Source organism: Sceloporus undulatus, chromosome 3 (assembly GCF_019175285.1).
Source record: "Sceloporus undulatus isolate JIND9_A2432 ecotype Alabama chromosome 3, SceUnd_v1.1, whole genome shotgun sequence".
Lineage (NCBI taxonomy): Eukaryota > Metazoa > Chordata > Lepidosauria > Squamata > Phrynosomatidae > Sceloporus > Sceloporus undulatus.
The window spans coordinates 142,542,682-142,565,986 of NC_056524.1; the positions used below are offsets into that span (position 1 = coordinate 142,542,682).

The window sequence follows — 23,305 nt, forward strand, 5'->3', positions numbered from 1 at the left end:
GGAGCCGCCGTTTGGCATCCAAGATGGCGGTGCAGGAGTCGGCGGCTCAGCTCTCCATGACTTTGAAGGTGCAGGAGTACCCCACGCTCAAGGTGGGCGCCCCTGGCCTTGGCTTTGGCCTGCGGGGGCCTCGGCCCTCCTTCCTGGGTAGGGAAGAACGGGGTGGGGCTGGCTTCGTCTGGACGAGACAAAGGCTGCATCCACACTGGGGGGATGGTAACTCTTTGCCTGGATCAAGGCTGCTATGGAATTCTGGGAGTTGGAGTATGTTGTGGGGCCCCACAACATACTCTAACTCCCAGAATTCCATAGCAGCCTTGAAGGAGGCATCGCAAGTCCATTGCCATGTTCTGTAATACATGTACTTTCTAGACCTGGGTGGGAATCACAGCATAGTCCATAGTGAGGAATCCTGGATAGAGTAGTCCAGGCGGCCACATGATTCCCAGCCTGGGAGGGGATTGAAAGGCAGGCCCACCCTCTGTAGGCAGTGCTAGCCTGAATAGGAAGTTTCCATGCCATAAGTATCTTTGGCCAGACTGTCTGTCCATTGAGTTAAATTGGCACACTAAACAACGGTCCTTTGTAGAGCTTTGGACCTACAGAGAGTACTGTCTGACAGTAGCCCCAAGCTACAAACCAGAGCCGTACAAGACCATCTAGAAAAGCCTCTCTCAAATTAGGAAGACAACATGCCCACAGTGTTTCTGTCTTATAATGCCTGGACCTCATTGAGCCTCAGTGGCCTCCTACCTTTATTGAACTCACATCCAGCATTTCGATAGCACTTCCTGAATTCGATGGATGCAAGCTGCAGGAAAAGAGATTCCGCCTCAACATTATGAGGAACTTCCTGACAGTAAGGGCTGTTCAACAGTGGAACACGCTTCCTAGGAGTGTAGTAGAGTCTCCCTCCTTGGAGGTCTTCAAACAGAGGCTGGATGTCCATCTGTCGGGGATGCTTTGATTGAGAGTTCCTGCATGGCCGGGGGTTGACTGGATGGCCCTTGCGGTCTCTTCCAACTCTATGATTCAAGGGCCTGTTACAGACTGCCAAAATATAGCTGCTTTGGGTCTCTTTGGAGGTATGCTGTTTAAATGATGCACGGATCCTAAGAGTCCAGAGGTTGTGCCAAAGCCACACTCCATTCCTAAACACTGGAGTGCAGCTTTGGTGCAGCTTCCGGATTCTGAGGATGCATGCATCACTTAAACAGCATACCTCCAAAGAGACCAGAAGCAACTTTTTTTTGGTAGTCTGTAACAGGCCTATGGTTGATCTAGGCTCCTATATTGATCTGTAATGGCGGCATGTTGTCGTATATTCCAGAGAGCTGACACATTAGTTGCACAGTGCTTCACTGTGTTCCACAGCATTGTGTAGAACAAGTGAAGAACGCCATAATACATCAGATAGTGTAACATGTCAGATCATTATAGTTTGGTTGTAATGATAAATGAAACTAAAAATGTATCTATATGTCTGAAAATGTTCACCATGGCAAGTCTGTTTGGTGCAAAGATCAAGAAAAAGGTTACATACAGTACAGTATGTCTGGTACATTACTTCCAAGAGGTGGACACTGAATGCAAGCAAGACTTTTGTCTCCTGACAATCTTTTTCTTATTTGGGATCGGAGTGAGTCTGCAACCATGACAGTAATCTGTTGTGTTGACTTGCCGTGAATATGACTGTTCATGCATAGTGGGAAACGGTTCTTCTAGACATGTTAGAAGGTTTCTGGGTAGTTAGCAAATGGATCAAAGTATACATTGAAATCGAGGGAGAAATGCAGTTAAATGTACTGTTACACTTTAAATTCTACTGAATACATCAATATGAAAACATATACGTTCTCATGCCTTGATGGAACAAGTGTCAGCTAGATAGGGGAAGAGGTAGAGATGGAGGGTGTAGTTTTATGACTTACAAGACTAGCTATCAGTTGGGACATGACTTTTATCAGAATCTACTTTTAGTTTAGAAGCCACTTGGAAGAAATACAGAAGGAATTTTTTTCCTTCTGACTATTGGATTTTGAATTTCTTCAGCCATGGAGAACCCAAGTGATGCCACTGCAAAGACTGTTGTTTGCTCTCTGGATTATAATGATATAACCATGTTTCATCAACAGCAATGAGTTATTCCAAAGAAATTATTGCTAGATCATTCAAAATGGTGCTAAATCAACCTGGAACTATCCACTTGATTTCATTTCTGGCCAGCATTTGACATTTTGGCATCCACTTGGCCGACAGCTTCTGCATAACCAACTGCTCATGAATTACAAACCCAGTGTTTTCCCTGGATATCTCCTAGTGTCTCGGCGGTTGTTTTAGCTGAGATTTGCTGATACGCCAAAATGAGGTTATGAACATGCTCAACCATTTCAGGAGTTGACACTGTTGAAGGCTTAGTGGCATCTTTGATGTCGAAATTTCCACACTGAAAATTGGCACATCATTTCTTCACAGTTGAGTGTGACGGGCACTTGTCACAGCATGTTTGCATCATACATCCTGCATTTCTTCTGCAGGAACAGGAACTTCATGATGGCCTGGAGTTCAGCACTTGATAACGTCACACTTTTTGCTGACTTGGTTCTATCAGTAATATGAAAACAAAATCAGAACGTACAGCTACGGTCGCCCAAACTGGCAGTTTATAATACAGATGAACACTCTTTCAGGCTACAGTGACAAAATTATTCTCAAATTTTGGGAAGTGGGTCAGGTCGAGAACATTTCAGCACTTCATCCTGGCTTGCACCAAGTTGGTTCTCCTCTTCATAGACTTTCCATCACTTTATTCCAGGCTACTTGAGAATTGTTGTGCATAGAGTTCATAAATAAGGGATTGTTGCTTTCTCAGTGTGTTTAACTTGACTCTTCTGTCATTTTGCATTTATCTCAGGCTACACACCTGTATTTCTTCAGCAACCCAGACTTCTCTGTGGCAGTTTTGACTTGCGTAGACCCCAGTGTCACTAGCAGCATATTCAGAAAAGGGGTGGGGGAACGGCAGATTGCCTTCTTGCAATAGTAGTGCTCCTGTCTGTGATGTAGGTAGATCATTTGCCTGTTTGAGGCTAAGCAATTTCAACCTCTAAATCTATCTCTCCTCCTAATAACTTAAAGCCATAGTGATGAGCTTCATTTATTATCTCTGGAGCAAAAAGTGAAGAGGAACCAAATACCTTCTCTACCTGAAAGTTGCAGGGACATGGGCTCTGATGGTTTTACAAACAAATAGGTCTTTAGAATGGTGGTGGTGATGTCTATTTGACTCTATTTGATCTCTATAATGTAATACGGGCATATAATCAAGAACACACAACAGCATTTTGCCCATCAATGAGGATTCAAAATGTGCAGGTATTCCTAATGAGTCTTTCCCATGCCTGTGTTTCAGTATGATCATGAAACCACTGGGAGAGAGAGGTCATCAGGAAACATATAGTAGGTTTTCACCAATATAATAATTCTCAGTTCCTAAACTTTTCTCCATAATATTCAGGTAGAAGTTGTCAGTTGGTGTTTGGAGTCAGTTATTGGTTGGACAAGAGTTGCTGTTGATTCTGAAGAATTTGTAGTTGATTCTAATAAATGTAGAGCTCACTTGTAGATCTTGTTCTGTTTTCACATAGGATAGGCAGAGTTAATTTGACTTTAATCATGCTCTTTCAGTTGACTCAATTTTAATTGCCTAAATTATTAGTGGGTAATATTCTGTTTACCTTATTTATTACAACCTTAATACATTTTGGGAGATTTTGGTTTCGTTAAATGGTAGGTACACACTAAGATGCTATTCTGAATTGCTTCAGATTTTCATTCCATCAAGAAAGGGTAGCCCCTATCATATATATCTAGATACCTCCATCTCTCCATTTTCTTCATTAACTTGACTTTTTCGCATGTAGAGAGGCAAGGCTGACAGATGAATTTCATGTACACCACCTGTGTGGGACTGCTATTAGCTCCCATCTCCATAAGCTGCTGTTAACATCTACAGATTATAATTACTGTATATACGAGAAAATTAGGTCAAAAAATTGACCCCAAAAATCTGAGTTGACTTATACATGGGTATTTGACCTGAGCCACCTCTTATCATGCTGGCTCCGCAAGGGACAGCCCAGCTGGGAAGGGCAACAGCCCTGCAACCTCTCCCAGCTGGACTCCCTCCCTGGGAGAAAGCCCAGCTGTGGAGAGACTGGGAAGGGTGACTGATGGCCCTGCAGCCTCTCCCCAGCTGGGCTTCCTCCTGAGGTCTGACCCTCAACTTATCCAGTAACAGAACCCATAATTTTTGCCCCAGAAGTTGACCTGGACATATAGTCAAGTATATATAGTAAAAGTTACAAATATAATATTCATCAAGATTGTCTTAGGCCTTCTAATAGATTTAAGAAAATTCTGAAATTTGACTTTAATCAAAAATGAGTTCTAAATTAAAAGTAAGTTAATCTTTTTTAAAAAATGAAAACATTTTTTATTTTTTTAAAAATTCAACCTTGTGACTGGAATTTCATCTTGGGGCTACTCCTGGACCCGATTTGATGCTATATTTTTAGGCCTTTGTCATTGACAAGATTGCTTTTGGATCCATAGCATGATGATTTCCCCTCTTTTCCAAATCCTCCTGACTTATCTTTCATATCCTCCTTTGCAGGTTATGTAATTTTTACTTATGGGATGCCTACTGAAGAGGCATTGTCAAACAGCCTTCTGCAATGTGATGCCTTTCCATAATTCCTGACCATTTCCTATGCTGGCTGTGACTGATGGAATTGTAGACAAAAACAACTGGGGGGGGGGGGGCACCTTGATGGGAAAGACTGTGAAGTGTCTTCCAGAAGCCAACCTTATTTGAGGACTTGTCTAACAGTAGCTGGAGAAGGGTTGATCCATATTCTGCCCTGCCATTGTGAAGTAAATCCATGCAAAGTTCGATTGTCCCTCTAACTGTGATGCATGATTATGCCATCATGGGAGGAGAGATCTGGTGCTACATGTCAGATGAATATGTGAAGTGCCTTTGATTACCTGGGTCTTCTGTTTGGTGGATGGTAGGACTAATTTACTTAGAGCCATTTACTTAGAGCCGTTTACAGATTTCTGAGGATAAGACTGAATCTGCCTTCTTTATTCTGTTCAACAGTTTTTTCTTTTTCTAATTTCTTCAACTCCTCTCATGCAAACAAACATTGTCATGCATTCATTGAACACTTGATAGGGGCGCCTGGTTATACATGCAAGTCATGGATTATGTAACCCCCATCCCTCCAATGGGCATGCATTTGGCATTTCAAAAACCTGCATCTGAGGAAATTCAGGTTTGTTTATTTGTTTGTGTAAGGCTAATGCTCAATATACAGCTACCAGTAGTAAGTCCATCAGAGGAGCATGGCTTATCTACACTATCTTGGCCCTCAGTAAGACAGGAATATTGATGTCAACAGTAGAATTCTTCAAAAATCCAGTTAACAATGGCTTGCTGGTTGTTGTTGTTGTTTTTAAAAATCAAAGTCTTCGGTTTAGGGTGTAAGTGGTAAAAGAGGTACATTTACACTGTAGCATCAAAATTCAGTCTTATTCAGACTGTTTTTCATGTAGACAAATTTGTACGGTCTGGGAAAAATAAGGGCAGGACAAAAATACATTCAATTCTATAAGTGTTCTTGCTGTTTTAGATTTTAGGAAACAAATAGAACATCTGTATTGTAAATCATCTTGGTATCTATTTATGTGGAGGTGGTATATTAAGATTTTAAGTAAATAAATAAAACCTGTTTTAAAAGGAACATAACTAAATAAATCATAGCTAAATAAAAATATATTAGCAAGATAGAACATAAGTCTGATCAATTAAGTTGTTCTGTGTTAACTGTAAAAAAGCTAACAAAGATGAAAATACTAAAAATGTTTATTTTTAAAGGTACCATACGAAACACTGAATAAACGGTTCCGAGCTGCTCAGAAAAACATTGATCGGGAGACTAGTCACGTTACAATGGTGGTAGCAGAGTTAGAGAAAACACTGAGCAGCTGTCCAGCTGTGGATTCTGTGGTTAGTCTCCTGGATGGAGTAGTGGAAAAGCTCAGTGTTCTGAAACGGAAGGTAAGGTGTATTTCCTTTCAAGAATTTTATTCTTTGGGTTTCTAACTTTTGTCATTCTTTTTCATTTTGCTCTCTTTTCAGTTGTCAAGGCTAAAATAATAAGATTGGCATTTGAGGTTTAATAAGTAGCAAAGCTAACAAAATGTGACATCCCACATCTGTGTGATTACTATATAATGAGTCAAAAGAGAAATAAAATGTAGCTTTCCCAAGTCTGAGATAAAGTTCATTATTTTGTGTGTTTTCTTATAACTTACTGAAATGTGTTCTCCAAAATGTATAGTATATGGAAGTTTTTACACACACCAGGGTAAATCAGTCTCAAGTTTAATCTAAAGTTAGATGGTTTGTCTTAATTCTCAAACGCATGGAATCAGTGGCATTATTGTAAAAATAACTAAAACAAGTATAATATCAATGATGATATTATATAAATGAACTAATATTCTTCAGTCCCAAAGATTTGTTTTTTTATTTTTATTTATATACTGCTATTCCAAAGATCATAGCGGTGAACAGCAAATAAGCTAATTAGCAAGTAAGCAAAGATGGTTTTCTAGTAGCACCAGAAGACTTGAGTGTAGTTGGTGGGTGGTTTATTATTATTATTATTATTATTTTGAAAATGCTTGCTTTTGTATGAGTCATCAAATGGTGTAATTGGAGATACCATACGTTAGAATCATAGAATTGGAAGAGACTACAAGGGCCATCCAGTCCAATCTCCTGCCACGCAGGAAGTCTATCAAAGTATCCCCGACAGATGGCCATTAGTGCATAATCATGAATTAACAATCTGAAAATTAAAAGATAATGTTAGTATTTCATGTGTTCTAGCAAAGCTCTAATAGGCATTATAGGAAGTTCTTGGACTTCCAAATACCTCATGCTTATGTTTGTATTTACACACAGAAAAAGAGACCCGAGTTGCAGCCCTTCAACTGCACCGTTCCCACAAAGGCAGGGGGCATAGAGGGTATTTTCAGCATGTTTTGGGGTCTTACTGAGCCATTTTAGGCCTTGGAGATTCCTTTTATAACAGGAAGTGGGCAGAAGTCCCTTACTGGGTTTTTTTAAAACTTCTGGGCTTAAATTGGTCAATGGGGCCAGACTGTATTGACAATGTCATTTTTGGCAACAACATTTTGGCCCAAAGGATCTCCAATGTGATGGGAAATGCTCTTCACACACACTAGATGTTGTTCTGGAACAAAAACAAATTTATTGAAACCTGAGGGCCCCAAAAACTACTGGGGCCCCTCAGTATGACAATATGTAGCCTGTGGTCCTTCCCTGCATTTCATAGAGGATGCTGGTAATACAGGTTTTGGTAGGGATTTGAAAAGTCAGGTGAATTTTCAATGCCAGAATTAAATATTTGCACATCAAATGCATAACAGTTTGTAATCATCTAATTGAGGATGACGCCATTAATCCAGGTTTGACTATTGCAATGTATATGAGTTACGCAGTATATTGGGTTTTGTATGTATAGTTAACTGTGAAACTATCTGAGTACATTACATTGCAGGATAGTAAATCTGAGTTATTTCACATTTGTAGTTCACACCTCTTAAGTCGTTGTGAATAACTATTTTCTTAGGCAGTGGAGTCAATTCAGGCTGAAGATGAGAGTGCAAAACTATGCAAACGCAGGATTGAGCATCTTAAAGAACACAGTAGTGATCAACCAGCTGCTGCAAATATGTGGAAGAAAAAACGAATGGATCGCATGATGGTGGAACATCTCTTGCGATGTGGCTACTACAATACAGCTGTAAAATTAGCCAGGCAAAGTGGTATTGAGGTTGGTACTTAGTTCAATGAACTAACTGTGGAAATGCTTCTCTTCACAGTCTCTGTGACTAACATGTATGGTTCTTATATATACATAGATATGTATGTATGAAAAGGGATAGCATGGCGCATTGCAGGCTCCACTCCTCTTCTGAGGAGAAGAGGAGAGTGCCTACTAGATCTTTATCTCAGAGTTCTAGACCCTGATAGTGAAAGTGGATTAGGGATTCTGTCATGGCTGGAGGCAGAAAAATGCTTCCTGTCTTGTGGCACCCTTAAGACTAAGCCATTTATTTCAGCTTTAGGTTTTGTGAATTACAATCCACTTCTTCAAAGGCATGGGGTCTAGAAAAATTTATACTGAAACCGGTTAAAGACCCAGCTATGTTATTCTAGAGTATCAATATGCACAGGGATCTTGTAGCACCTTTGAGACTAACTGTGCAAATTAAATTGTAGCATAAGCTTTTGTAGACTCGGTCTGCTTCCTCAGAGCCATGCAGATATATTTGCATACTGAAATAGATTAGTTGGTCATAAAGGTTCCACACGGCCATTTTCTCTCCCCATTCCCCACCCTTTTTTTATAGACACAAAGTAATGACTGTCTCTTTAAAAATGTTATGTGTTGTTTGTCTAGAACACCTACTAAACTTGTGACTGAAGTTTGAAGTACTTGTTCATGAACTCCATTTTCTACAGTTTCTAGCACATTTTCCATAGGTGAAATACACTTTGAATAAATTTATTTATATAAATAGACTTAAAGAACAGCAGATCTTTCTGCTACAGCAAAGTTTGTTGCACTTGCTCTGAAGTTCTGCTAGTGTAGTGTTTTTGACAGCTTCAGATAGTCACTGGAGATACTGATACAAAATGTATCTAGTTAAAATGTATTTTTATTCCTACTAACCCGGGCTAAAGAATTCAACAGAGCCTGCTACAGTGTCCTTTTACAGACTGAAGTATTTAGTAGCATTTGTTTTTCAATGATTCAGTATAATAGCAAGTAATTTATGCAAGCAATAAAAAACTTGCCGCAGGCATGTTAATACTGGATGATTTGTCACAAACAGGCTCTTCATTTCCTGCTACCAGCTATTCAGCTGAATGGAATTTTAAAATCTAATTCATGCTCACTGGCATTAGAAGAATGTGGGCAGAGGTTATATGGCCATTACAATTGGATGACAGGTCTTAATTTAATGTACTCACATACCAATTTAAATATTGTTGTATCTGACTATTTAGTCTATCATAAATAATAAATAAATAAACAAATAATAAAATATTTATTTACATCCCGCCTCTCCCTTCCAGGATCTAGGCGGATAACAGTAGTCCAATAAAACAGATATACAGACTATAATAAAATTTCCCTAATCCCCTGAACCCTCCCTCCTACTACTAAAATTGCACATAAAGATCAAGATACATATCATACATATGTATGCGCACACGCGCGTGCACACACACAGATAGATAGATACACGCATGCACATGTAAACACATGCACATGAATCTCCAAGATACTAGACCAGGACTGTTTCATCCCATCCTGAATAACCAATACACTTGCATCAGCCCCAAGATTAGAGCACCTGAATAACTGAAAAGTGCTTTCAAAGTAGAGAGCTCTAAATGAGAAATCACATCCTATATGTGCCAAACAAACATTGATTGCATTGCTGCTGCTCAGTTTGGAATAATAACAACAACAACAACAATATTTATTTGTATCCTGCCTCTCCCTGTATTGGATCGAGGTGGGTAACAATCATCTACTTGAAATCTTTCTCTTCCATTGTTCTTTACCCTTTGTGATAAATCTATTTTGTGATAAATCTATTAATACTTATTTCTTACAGTTCTAGTGATATTCTGCATGTAAATATCATACTGACATTTAGGCATCTTGGATATACAGGTTGAGTATAGCCAATATGTGCAAGTCCTATGTCTGAAATGCTTGGGAGCAGAAGTGTTTTGCAGGTTTTTAAAATTTTGAAATACCTGTATTTGCATGTACATAATTGTTGTATGTACATTTGTTGTGGAGATGTTTTATGTACACCTTATGAACAAAGCCTGAAGGTAATTTTATACATGATTTTTAAATTTTTGTATATGAAACAAAGTCTGTGAACGTTGAACCATCAGAAAGCAAAGGTGTCCCTATCTGAGCCACTCATGGAAAATGTTTTGGGATTTGAAATATTTTGGACTTTGAAATTCTGGATAAGGGAGACTCCACCTGCACTGTACGAATATGCCTCAGTTAAGGAAATAGGTGTGCACCTGGTTTTAACAGAAAATTTTGTACCTAAGGTAGAAATAAAATGGATAGAATGAGGATAGTTTCCTACACCACAAAAAAGAAGGGGAGCAATATGTCTTAGCAAATCACCCCTAACCCCCCAAAAACTAACATTATGTACATGTGAAATGAAACAATTCAATCAGGTAAGCCTTACATAAGGAAACAAAAACATTTTGAATGTTCTAGTGACTGTTGGAAAGATTCTTCTAAAATGCATCCTGGGATGATTTTTTCCCCTTTCAATAGCCTCCATTTTTCTTACGAGTTCCATTTTGGTGGTGGAGCTTACAGATCTATGCTTTTCAACATGCCAGGGTAGCTGATGAAGCAGACTAATGGGCTTTCCCCTTTTGTTTCTGTTTTGCTCTTCGCACATGCTCAGCAAGTGATTCAGATGGCAGCTGTATAATTTGCCTGTTGTGTGTAAGCACACACAGTAGGATCACCTAGAGTAGAATTCCATTCTTTCCCAAGTTAAGATTGCATTGTTTACTGCAGACATGGTGCTGTAACTCAACACTGCCTTTCTGTATTGTCTGACTTTTTCCAGCCCTTCTTCACCATCCTCCCAATGCCAATGCTGCAAAACTTTTCCAGCTAGTAGCAGTTTTCCAACTAGTAGCAGTAGCAGTCTTCTCTTCTTTTTCTCTCCTCTTCATGAAATAATCTTGTTGTGCATCTCCTTTTTAAAATATAAACATTTATTGTGATGCCTTGCCTATCACTGAAAAGGTCATGAAATTGTATTACCTGTTAGTAAAGACAAGGAGTAAAGTGCTTTAGAAACTTAATGGTGGATGAATGTCCATATGCATTTGGTTAATGGTGAAATATTCAAAATTAATGTAATAACAAATACATGATCTTTTGTGCCCTTCATGGTGCATATAAATGTAAAGGTTTGTTATTTTACATAGAAAAGTGGCCTTTTAACTCAATGGTTAAAGTGCTAGTGTGTAACTGGGCTGGCCTAGTGAATAAATACTTCCCTATCCCCTCTTTCCACAGCAGCTCCTGAAAATGACATCATGGGGTCCTGTCAAATAGGGTTCTGGGGCTCTCATGTAGGGGTCAACAAAAGAAGGATTTGATCCTGGAAAGCCAAATAGATGCACTTTCTGTCTGTGGGAACTCACAATGGCATATGCCATGGTCTGTTTTTATCATATTTGGTTGCCTTCATGAAAACATGGTTTCATTCCACAGATGAATAACTGAACTCTTCCCTCTCTTTCTAGGACTTGGTAAATATTGAGATGTTCTTGACAGCAAAAGAAGTAGAAGAATCCTTGGAAAGACAAGAAACAATGACTTGTTTAGCTTGGTGTCATGATAACAAATCTAGGCTCAGGAAGATGAAGGTATTCAGATTTTTAAGCTGATCAGAGCTTTAATGAAATGTATTAGACATATGCTTTATGTCTGACCATGATGGTTAGATGTTTGCTTTTTCCTGAAAAATGACAAGCACCACCCAGTTACGTTTCTATCAGGTTGTATAACTGCTTTATATGAAAAATGCACTTGAAAAATGTATGAAGATTTATAGGTACTTAAAATCATGCCTTACAATATATTAAACTTTCTCTTAATATATGACAGATAGACAAAATGCTCAGTACTAACCCCTTAGTTCCACAGAAAGAACATCTCCTGAAAATTGAAATGAGAATTAACTTCCTATTGAGAAAGATAATTGTGCTAGAATCTAGGGCAACATTTCAGGGACTGTAAGAACAAATTAATGTATATGAAATGTACTGAACACTCAAAAGTGGACAATACACGTTGTAAAAACAGATCATTTAACTGCATGTGATGTGGCTGTTGTATGTTGTTCAGTCAGCTTGACTTATGCCCGCCCTATAAATTTGAGACCTCCAAGAACCTCAGTCATCAGCAGCCCTCTTGCAAGTTAAGGGCCATTGATTCCTTTATTGAATCAAGCATTGTTGTCTTTTCTAGCTAGTTATACCATCTCATGATGTGCTCAAGCACAGTAGCCTCATTTTAGTCATTTTGGCTGCTAATGGAAAGTTCAGGCTTGATTTGCTCCAGAGTCCATTTTTTTATTGTTACCTAGTGCATGCAATCTGTAGAACTTTTCTCTAGTGTCACATTTCAAGTGAATTATTCTTTCTGTTAGCTTTCTTCATTCTCTAGCTTTCACAACCAAATAACAAATCAGAAATACTCTGTCCTGGATAATTCTGACTTTGATATTCAATTATATATCTTTACTTTGGGGATCTTCTCTGGTCTTCATAACTGTCTTCCAAGTCCTAGTCTCCTTCTGATTTCTTGAGTACAGTCTCCATTTGATCTGTGACTGAGCCAAGGTATAGTCTTTGACTATCTCTGTGCTTAAATTGTCATTATTCGTTGGCTGTATGACCAACAGTGGAGCACATTATAACAGAGGTGGGCGAAGTGCAGGCCATGGACAGCATGCAGACCTCAGGGCCATTTTTACAACCCCCAGGGTCCTACAAGGGTAAGAAATTTTCTCAAAAAACATACCTTTTTATCTTGAAAAAATATTTTCCTCCACATTTTGGCCATTTTAGGCTGAGGAAAGGCCTTTTTAAAAAAAACAGCAGTGACTTCAAGGCTCTGTTTTGAAAAAAAAGGCTTCTTCTGAAACTAAATTGGCTCAGGAGGGAATAAAAACATGGTAAAAATGACCCCCCCCCCCCCGGGTGCCTCAAGCATGCCCGGGGGCAGTTGCGGAAAAAAAGGTTTTTTGGGGGGGGGGGGATTTGCAGTGGGGATGCAGCTCCTCAAGGTTTGCTAGCCTTCCACTCATACCCACCCTTGCACCAGGACAAAATAAAAAGACAGTAATGTATGTTGGTATGTAATTAAATTTTCATGTTTCCATTGTATATTGTGCTTTAGAGTGTTAGCACATTTCACAGATTTTAATTTGTTATAATAGCCCTATGAGATAGCTTCAAGTTGCTGATAAGGAGCTGAAGGTGATGTGACTTTCATATGACTATCTGGGTTGCTCATGGCAGAGATATGATTCATACCATGTTTCTTTTTATTCATACCTTTATTTTAGCCAGCTATGCAAGTACATAGTATGGTATCACTTGTAAAACCTGTTTTGCAAGTACACAATCTAGTTCCATGTAGAAATTATATTAAACAGCCTTCTGTCTGCAGTACTGTTTTAACTATATAGTGGATTTCAGTAGTAGAAAATATTTATCAGTGAAGAAAAAAAAATCCCTATGCAATATTGTTAATCAGTCTTTTCCATAGTGTTTACTACTCAAGGTAACTACAGTGGTACCTCGGGATACGAAATACCCAGGTTACGAAATTTTCGGGATACGAAAAAATCCCATAGGGAATTATTGTTTCGGGTTACGAATGTTTTTTCGGGTTACGAAAAAACTTTTGGTGCTTTTTTCGGCTTTTTCGCACGGAATCGCGGCTTTTCCCCATTAGCGCCTATGGCAATTCGGCTTACGAAAGCGGCCGCGTTACGAATTAATTTCGTAACCCGAGGCACCACTGTAAATCTTAACATGAATAGAGTTTATGTTTAAAGTGAGAAATTTGCATTTCTGCTGAATGTTATGGGGGGGGATCTCAACGCTAGGAATATGTTTCCTATTACAGTGAATTCTGGCAGTGATTATCTATGGATTATCTAAAGGAACCTAGTGGATGCATCTGCTATCACAGAGTAAACAAACAATATGCAAATAATCTGTTCAGCTTCACCCTTCACTTTTACCAAATGAATTTGTACTCTTTGGATTGTTTTCATTTTTTAAGACTGAAACTTTTAAAGCAATACCTTGACTTAACCTAGTGCTTCTCAAACTATCTGGTGTGAAGGTCTGTCATTGCTGTCCCCCACTCCCTTCCAGGGACCAGTACTATGTTTGTTCACATTAGTTGCAATGGTTTCTTTCTTTCCTGGAAACTTGCCAGGGACCAGCAACCAATGGCTCTTGGATTGGCATCAGTCCATGGACCTTCATTTAGCAAATGAGTTAAGCAAGTGAGCAAAATGAGGACTGTTCAGACTAGTATTTGAAAGGAATTATTTCTTAGCCAAGTAGGCTTCTTTCAAAGACAGAGATCCTTCCCTTAATGTTGCTTTTCAGAAAATATTTTCAGCTACAGCATATAATATTCCAAATGAAAACTGAACCACATGCTACCAGCTAAAAGTGGAATATTGGTCAGAAGGACATGGTTATTTAAAATAGTCAATGTTATGATATATCTTTTTTCTTCTTTTATTTCACCAGTATAAATTTGGGGGGCAAATAAAATGCAAGCCATTGACTTTTTTTGATTTTGCATTATCACATTGAGTAATTTTCAGAATTCCTATTGCTTTCATAATCAAGTAAACACTGTTAAGTTTTCCAATATCTGAAGGCTTTTGTTGCCATACATGAAATGCCATCTTGTCTCTACTTTCAGAGCTGTCTTGAGTTCAGTCTAAGGATTCAGGAGTTCATTGAACTCATTCGGCAGAATAAGAGGCTGGATGCTGTGAGGTATGAAAATAAGATGCTTAGCAATAATTTACCTGAATATTTTTTACTTTACTAATAATTGGAGTAGCACCAAGGAGCTGCACTTCAGTGTTATTACTTATTAACAGTGATTCAGACTTGTCTGCTTGGGACATTAAAAAAAATATTCTCGACTGTCATTTTGTTGGACCATAATTGTTTTACTTTTAAAGCTTCTTGCTTCATAATACAAGGTATATATTGTGTTTGACTTCCTGGAATAGTTTATTGTTCATCCAGAATACAGGTTGCAACTAACATTTAATTTCACTAATGTGAATGATTGAGTAGCTTGAAACCTCACTACTTTGAAATAATTCCTGTGGGCGAAATACATGAATAAAATAGGAATGTTCACATGTTATCACAGTTCAGCTGGCATCATTTTAGGGATATACAGAATTGTAAGTTTCACTTATGCATGCATGCATCCTTTTTAGGGTGCTGTAGGGGTTGGTATTCCCATCCTCTCTGCAGTGCTCAAATCCTCTCCTTGCTAAACAGAAGCCCCCCCCCCCCAGCTATTCTGTGCTATGTGGGGGGCAGGTGAGATCATTGAAGTGTCTCTCCTATAACTAGATGTGAAATGGTGATATCAGTGCTGTGATCTGCCATGGTTCTGCCAGTGCAGGGGGGCTTCAGAGGTCTCAGTGCTGCTGCAGTAACTTGCATCATGCTCCTGTTCTCCAAATCATGAATCACTAGTATTGGATTTGATCCAGATCTTCCATAGCACTGCTTTGGAATCAGTGCAAAAATTTGGGGGAGCTTGATTGCCCTTGTTTTGGAGAAATGGCTTCACTCAATAAAGTCAGCACTGTTTATTATAATTGTTTATTAGGAAAACCTCACTTTTCAATATTTTTTTTCTTTAAATTTATTATTCTTTAGATAGCGTTTTAGGATAACAAAGCAGAAACTGAAGTGCTGGAATTATAAGAAAAATCATTTTGAATTCTGATTTTCAGACATGCACGGAAACATTTTAGCCAGGCTGAAGGAAGTCAGCTGGATGAAGTACGACAAGTGATGGGGATGTTAGCCTTTCCTTCTGATACTCATATCTCTCCTTACAAGGTATAGTTATTTCATCTTAACTTCACTTTAATAAATGACCATATAATTCTTTTACAGCAGTGTCCTTTGGCCCATCCTTGTGTTTACTAACTTATTGTTTAATATTTAGGTTTTTTTTAAAATGAAACTTACAGACAGGTATTTAATCGTATTGTTATCAACAAATAATTACTTATAGCCTTATTTTCTAAATTGATAATTTATATGTCTGGCTATGATTGTGCTTTTTCTGTGTTGACAATTTATATGTCTGACCTATCAGAAAGGATTATGTGAGGATTAGCAAAAATATGGACATATGGTGTTACTTATTTTCTTTGACCATTTCTGTTTATACAAATGCATTCTTAGTGTTCATGCACCAGTTATATAAGCACACATTCACATTTTATTCTCACTATTGACTATTGTGTGTGTTGTTGTTGTTGTTATTATTATTAATTGCCATCAAGTCGACCTTATGAATGAGAGACCTCTAACTCACCCTGTCATCATCAGCCCTGCTCAGGTCCTGCAGACTCAGGGCTATGGCTTCCCTGATTGAGTCTATCCATTGGGAATGCAGTCTTCCTCTTTTTCTCCTGCCTTACCAAGCATTATTCTCTTTTCTAGTGAGTCATTTTTCTCATAATATAGCCAAAGTATGACAGATTCAGTTAAGTCATTTTTTCCTCCTCGAAGAAAGTTCAGGTTTGATTTGCTCCATTTATTTGGACCCATTTATTTGTGTTCTTAAAGATGAAAGGGTGATGGATTCGTTCAAATAAGAAACCTTTGATCATGAACTTACAATTTTAAGAAAGTGAAGTGGAAGTTACACTCAGAACACTTGGGAAAAATGTAAATTGGAATTGTATATTAGAATGAAGATTGAAATGTATTTTTGAGCATTTCCAATCTGGGGACAATTGTTTTGTTTTCCATATTTGTTGAATTTTTTTAGTTAGAACTAGAGAAGATTCTGTCTCTGTAGAATGAAGCATCTTGAGTCCAGATGTGTCTTAGCCGCATCATTATTTGTAGTTGTCATCTACCAGCGCTTAAGGTGAACCTGTCTGAGGACTTTTTTGTCGGAAGGGGGGGGGGTGTTGTTCTCTGAAAGTACTTATTACTGACAAATGCTAATTATGTTACCAGTGATGGTCTTTTACAGATCTTCCACCAGTCTTACCCTTCTTCCCCACTACAGTATTGCCCAGTATCTGTTTGGCACATTTAATCTGGCTTCACTACAAAAGCCTGTCTGAGAGACCACACTAGCAGCACTCTTCACTTTTCAGTATAGCCTCTTGCCTCAAAGGAGCACTTAACCCCATCACTGTGACCTATGGCAAACCTATCATGGGTTTTCTTGGCCAGATTTGTTCAGAGGAGGTTTGACCTTTGCCCCCCTCCGAGGCTGAAAGTGTGTGATTTGCCCAAGGCCACCTAGTGAGTTTTTATGGGAAAACAGGGATTTGAACCCTTGTCTCCTAGTGTCCTTGTACAGCACTCAAATCACTATACCTTGATGGCTCTTTAAAAAAAAAAACTCAACTGAAACGACTCAAGTCAGTCAGGTTTAATGAATGTTATGTATCAGAAGGGACATTTGGCTTTGTTTCAGCCAGTGTGTTACAATGTGCTTCTTAATTTTTTCTTAATACAAAAGATATTTTGTATTAAGAAAAGACAAAATGGCCTTGTGTTGCCTTCAGAGTACAAGTCCTAGGTGCTCTTTGTCTGTAAGCATGCACCCCTACCCCCAACACATTGGCAAGCTCTTAATTCATTGTGATACATACATTGCTTCTAATGGCAGGGAACAGATTTATGATAACTACTAAATTTGTGTTCTGATGAAGATCAGTATGACATGTTTTTTGTTTTTTTTTTTTATTTTTGAAAAAAGCCTTCCTTTGAAATGGTTCTGTGCTGCAGAGGTAATGGCAAAATTATATTATTCGAGTAATAAAAACTTGGAACAAGAAGAATTTAAAATGTGTGACAGAGAGGAGATAAAGTTGAATGTGCAGAAGTTACTTTAGCTTCAATTAATTTTTCTGTGAAGCATAATATCAATAAATATAAACTGGATTAAGTTTCTGTTAAATTAAGGATGGATGTAGATTATGCCACTTAGACGAATGAAAGGGGATGCTGTGGTAAGTACCAGTCAACCATTTCAAGTGAATTAAGCTTGCTTTTTTTTTCTGCTCAGGTTATTAGTGGCCAGTTTTATAAAAGTACAACAACGTCTCATGTGCTGTACCATAGTGCTTTTACCCTAGCTGCAAATTAGATTTTTTTTCTGTTGTGTCTAATGAACCACTTCATCCTGAACAACCAGAGGCTATATCTTCATTGTTGCATGGTATTGGACCAAAGCATACTTTTCTTTGACATCTATATTTTATATGTTACAGGAAGTGCATGTAGGCGAAAAGTTAAACAAAATGTTTGAAAGCTTAGTGGAAATAAAGGCAGCAAAACAGAGGCAATTTGGCTTTTCCATTTGAAGTTACATAGCGCTCCCTTTGAGAACTGCATATACATCAATCCAGTATGAAACTACAGGTCCCTGTGATGGAAGAATGCATCCAGTGTCTTGAGAAGGTCTCTGTATTCTCAGGAATGGGGATAAATTTAGGCAGCCCATTAATTGAGGATGAATCAGGTTGCTTGGAGAGCAGCTTCAGCATAAGTTGAAAGCCACTTATTAGTACTGTGCCAAATCTAAATAAAATCTACTTTTAATACATTGATCCTGGAAGGTAACCTTTGGGCATTTTATGATCTGTAGAGTGGTAATTTCTTTTGATAATGGTCAAAAGGATTGTCTTGAAATATTGTAAGCCACGTTTCCCATTCAGTGGGTTACAGTATAGCCATAGGAGAAAGATCACATGGCTTCCTTGCACCTTCTTGTTTGGAATAAGACTTCTCTGAATTCTGGAGCAACACCATATTACTTGAGTCCTTTTATTGCAGCAGTTCTTTTTCTTTAGCCTCTGCTCCCCTATTTCTCCTTTTTTACTTTGTAGCTATATAATAGTCATCTCCTTGTTATTATATCTGGCTGTTTTTGTAGCCAACTAATAATTTTAAGTTTTATTCTCTTGAATGAGCTAGGGTGTGTTTCATGTAGACCATTTTTAATATTAGCTTCTATTTTTTAAAAGAATAGGAGATTAGGATGCCACAGTAGCCAGTTTGGTATGTGCTGGGTACACAAATAACCAAATCCTGTTGAATTACTGATGCCGAAATTCGTCTCTGATGTACTACTAGATCCCTCTCCTCCCCCTTTTTCTTCTTAGCTGAACTAGACGAACACAGGTATCTCCTTGAAAAACAGTATCATAATGGCCACATATTTTCCAATTAAACCATAGCTGAATGGCCTGATTTCACAAGTGTGTACTCACATTCCCCTTTCATAAATGTTTGCATAAATACATGCATCTTTAATGTTGACCTTTTTGATAATGAGTGTGGAACCACTTTCTTGTGGTCATAATTATGGGCTGAGATGCTAATTTCAAGACCTGATCATGCTACACAGTTATTGCTTCAGTATTTTGAGTATCAATATGTTCAATGTGTGGTTTGCTTTTTGTGTGTTCTCATTAGGATCTTCTGGACCCTGCTCGATGGAGGATGCTAATCCAGCAGTTTAGATATGATAACTACAGGCTGCATCAGCTGGGGAACAACTCGGTCTTTACTATAACACTTCAGGCTGGCCTTTCAGCTATAAAAACTCCGTATCCTTTAATGTATTGTAATAGAATGCTTGGTCTTCAAAAATTATGCCTTGAATATTTTGTCATCTAAGTATTTACCATGCTGGTTTAAATCAGCAAATAAATATTCAAAACAATGATCTTTAATTATAGGGGAAAACTGTTAAAATTACAATTGTAGCGTAAGATTAGAATTGCAGAAATCTCTTTTTAAACATGAGCAAATCTTAATAATACTCTCTGAATCACTAAATGTTTTAGTTCTGTCTTAAAAGGAACTTAACATGTGAAGATGTTTCAAGGGATTCAGATGTGTACAAATTATACACAACTGATTGCCTTTATTGTGGCAGCGCTGAAACAAAACTCCAGTGTTTGCAGAATTTTTCTTCAAATTAAGATGTCTGATATCTGAGATAACTGAATCCCATTTAATGTTAATAACAGTAAATATTTTATTTTTGTAGCTGTTGTCCTTTAACATGCTTTTTAATAGACAATGTTATAAAGAGGATGGCAGTTCAAAGAACCCTGACTGCCCTGTGTGTAGCAAATCCCTAAATAAGCTGGCTCAGCCTCTGCCAATGGCACACTGTGCCAACTCCCGACTAGTCTGCAAGATTTCAGGAGATGTGATGAATGAAAATAATCCTCCCATGATGCTTCCAAATGGATATGTATATGGATACAATGTAAGTGTTTCCTATTAAAAAATCTGTCCTGAACTTGATTCAGTTGTTCTGCACAACTAATAGCACTATACAGTCAGCCCTTTTTATACACTGATTTTTTATTCACGGATTCAAGCATACACGGTTTGAAAATGTTCAAAAAAAGTATAAATTTCAAATATCAAACTTTGATTTTCCATTTTTTATAAGGGACACCATTTTGCTATGTTATTACATTTAATGGGACTTGATCATACACAGATTTTGTTATACGTGGGGGATCTTGGAACCAAATCCCAGCGTATAACAAGGGTCCACTGTACAGTTGCCCCACCATTTTCACAGACTTAAAGTCTGCGTCCCTCATCCATTTGTGGGCGGCAGACAGAGGGGGACAAAATGGGGTCTGAATATAAGCAATTTCCCATTTTTACCGAGGAGGAGGGGTCCAGAATGGATCCCCCACGAAAATGGAGAGGCAACTGTATTTGCTTTACAGATTTAACTTTCTACATCAGTAAGAAAATTAGTGCTTTCTTCATAATAAAGAATTAGTGTGCAACAGGCTGAAAACTAAGCGGTTGTACTAATATTAGAGAGTGAAGAGGCTATGACAATTTTATCTGCCTTATTTTTCAGCCATTGCCCCTATTAATGCCTATTAAGTCTTGATAACTCTTCAAAGAAAGAACTGTTCTCTGTAAAATAGGACACCTGTTTACCTTAGGCAAGGGTAAGAAACGTGTTGAATTACAATGAAATTGATTAGGGGTTTTCAAACCTGGCCTTCAAGAAACTCTTTCAATATTGATTTGGCTGGTGATGAACATCTATGTGTTGTAGATGATTCTAGGCTGCTTATTCAGTTGCATGAAGGGTTAGCCACTTCATTTTCCCCTTCACCTTCAGGGAACTACATTTTCTTAATAGCTTCATTAACTTTTTGCAGACATCACAGCACATACCTTTCCAAGCATTAGAAAGCTTTTGTTAAATCTCATACAGTGAATGAGTTGAATCCAACATGGGACGTGCATTTATTTTGCCCAAGAGTAATAGAAATAGAATGACAAGAGTAGATTTTTGAATTACTTTCATAGCTATTTTAACTGCCATTTCTTCATATTGTTAGATTTTTTAAAAAGTAAAAAACTTTCTTAGATAGGTTTAAATGATGTGTAAGCCTACTGAGTGTAGTGTTTTTGTATGGTATAGTTTTGCGTAATAGTTCTTATGAGACCACATTATTGTAATACCTTTTGGTTTGCCTCATGATGTACGTGAATAACACTCTGTCCTGTTCACCTGATAATTTGGTAACTACACACTCAATGTCCCTACCCTTTTTTCACTACCTAAAACTTTCTTTGGTTTCTGTCACGAGAACACTTCAAAGGTAATAAGCTAAATTACATACAAGAGTAATACGAGTAGAATCTAATACAAATGGACTCTGTGCAAAGTGTCTTGGAAACAGGCTTACAAAAGGGTTGTTGTGACATTGGCCTGCATGCTTTTGACATACAGTAGTCTGTGAGATTAAATAAATGACCATGGTATTATTTCTAGCTCTTACAAGTTAGCATTTAGATTAAAGCAGTTGAATAATGAATAAATATTAAATATATTTAATTTCAATGTCTTGATATATTTTCTTTTTTTCTCTTTTGTTCTAGTCCTTGCTTTCTGTTCGTCAAGATGATAAAGTAATTTGCCCAAGAACCAAAGAGGTCTTCAACTTCTCACAAGCTGAGAAGGTCTACATTATGTAAATCCCTCATACACACAATGAAGTGCCACTGGAATTTGTCACAAGATATTCTGGCATGCCCTATAGAAAGATATCTTGAGAGTGGCAAAGAGAGCTGCCACTTGGGGGGTGGGGAAATTCAGATTTATTGGTGGCATGTTTCCTTGCGACCAAAGATCAGTGAGCAACAATATATACTGTTTGGGAATGAAGAAATATGACTAAAAGGTTGTACTTGGAGGGAACAAATTTTGAATGTTTGGATTTTGTAACAGTAATTGGACTTTCCTCAAATATTCATCCAGAAAAAGAACCGTACTCAAATGGACCATTTCACTTGTGGAGGATAAAGTTACAATGGATCTCAAAGGGCCACTTCACATTTCAGACCTGTTTTCAGCATCATCAGTGTGTACCCACTTGTGGAACAACATGCTGTTTGAGGAGGCCAAATATGCAAATCTGTAATACACACCAAGGAGTTGAGGCCAGTCACAGCTTCTGAATGTGTGTCCATCCTGTGGCCTCGGGTGTATGAGTATGCATGTGTGCTGTGTCGGAGAATATGAATGTGTATGCGTGAGTATGAATGCATGTACAACTCCCTTTGAAGTGTGGCTGTCACATGCAAACTGGAAACAAGTTTCCTATAGGCCCGTGTGCTTCCTTTCTCTGTGTTAGCAATTGGCTAAAACCCATTTGTTTGATATCCTCTTACACTCTGTCTTTTAAATGATTCCATGGGATACTCTTAACTCATTTTATGGAACACTAGTGCAGAACTAATTTCACTTTCACTGGAATAATTAGGAATTCCTTTGAAAGGAAATACGAGGCTTTATTCTCTCCTCCACTCCTAAAGCATATTAGGAAGACTGGATAAATATAAAGAACTGGTTAAGTTACAGGCATAATACGCAGTTTGTATGTATATCTTTCCAGTTGACCATAGTGTTAAGATCCTTCATTTATTAGTTACTATGTGCATAGGATTCAGTATCAAACCATTAGTGCTACTGCCTTATTTCTTGCTTTGAGAATGTACTCACATAAAAATCAGCTGGTAACCTTAAGTGTTGGGCAAGTTTTGAAGATGCCTTTCAGGATAATTATGTAATGTTAGGGTATTCATTACACCAGAGATTAGTTCAATTTTAACAGCTACAGATCACCTCCTTATCAATTTCCAAACAAAACTCATTGTAGTTGAAACAAAACCATATGGTAGAAGTTTGTATTTAGCATTTATTTTTGCATGTTGATGTTGATTAGCTAATAAAGTCTGTAAACATAA

General features: G+C 37.9%; 1 protein-coding gene across 1 annotated transcript; it reads left to right on the forward strand.

The window, feature by feature from the left end:
* The first annotated feature begins 6 nt into the window (after positions 1–6).
* MAEA (macrophage erythroblast attacher, E3 ubiquitin ligase) lies at positions 7–23,305 on the forward strand. Its single transcript, XM_042459118.1, has 9 exons — positions 7–92; positions 5,942–6,124; positions 7,728–7,931; positions 11,480–11,602; positions 14,694–14,770; positions 15,757–15,865; positions 19,478–19,611; positions 20,087–20,282; positions 21,938–23,305. The coding sequence occupies exons 1-9, from the start codon at positions 24–26 to the stop codon at positions 22,031–22,033; spliced, it is 1,191 nt and encodes a 396-aa protein (XP_042315052.1). The 5' UTR covers positions 7–23; the 3' UTR covers positions 22,034–23,305.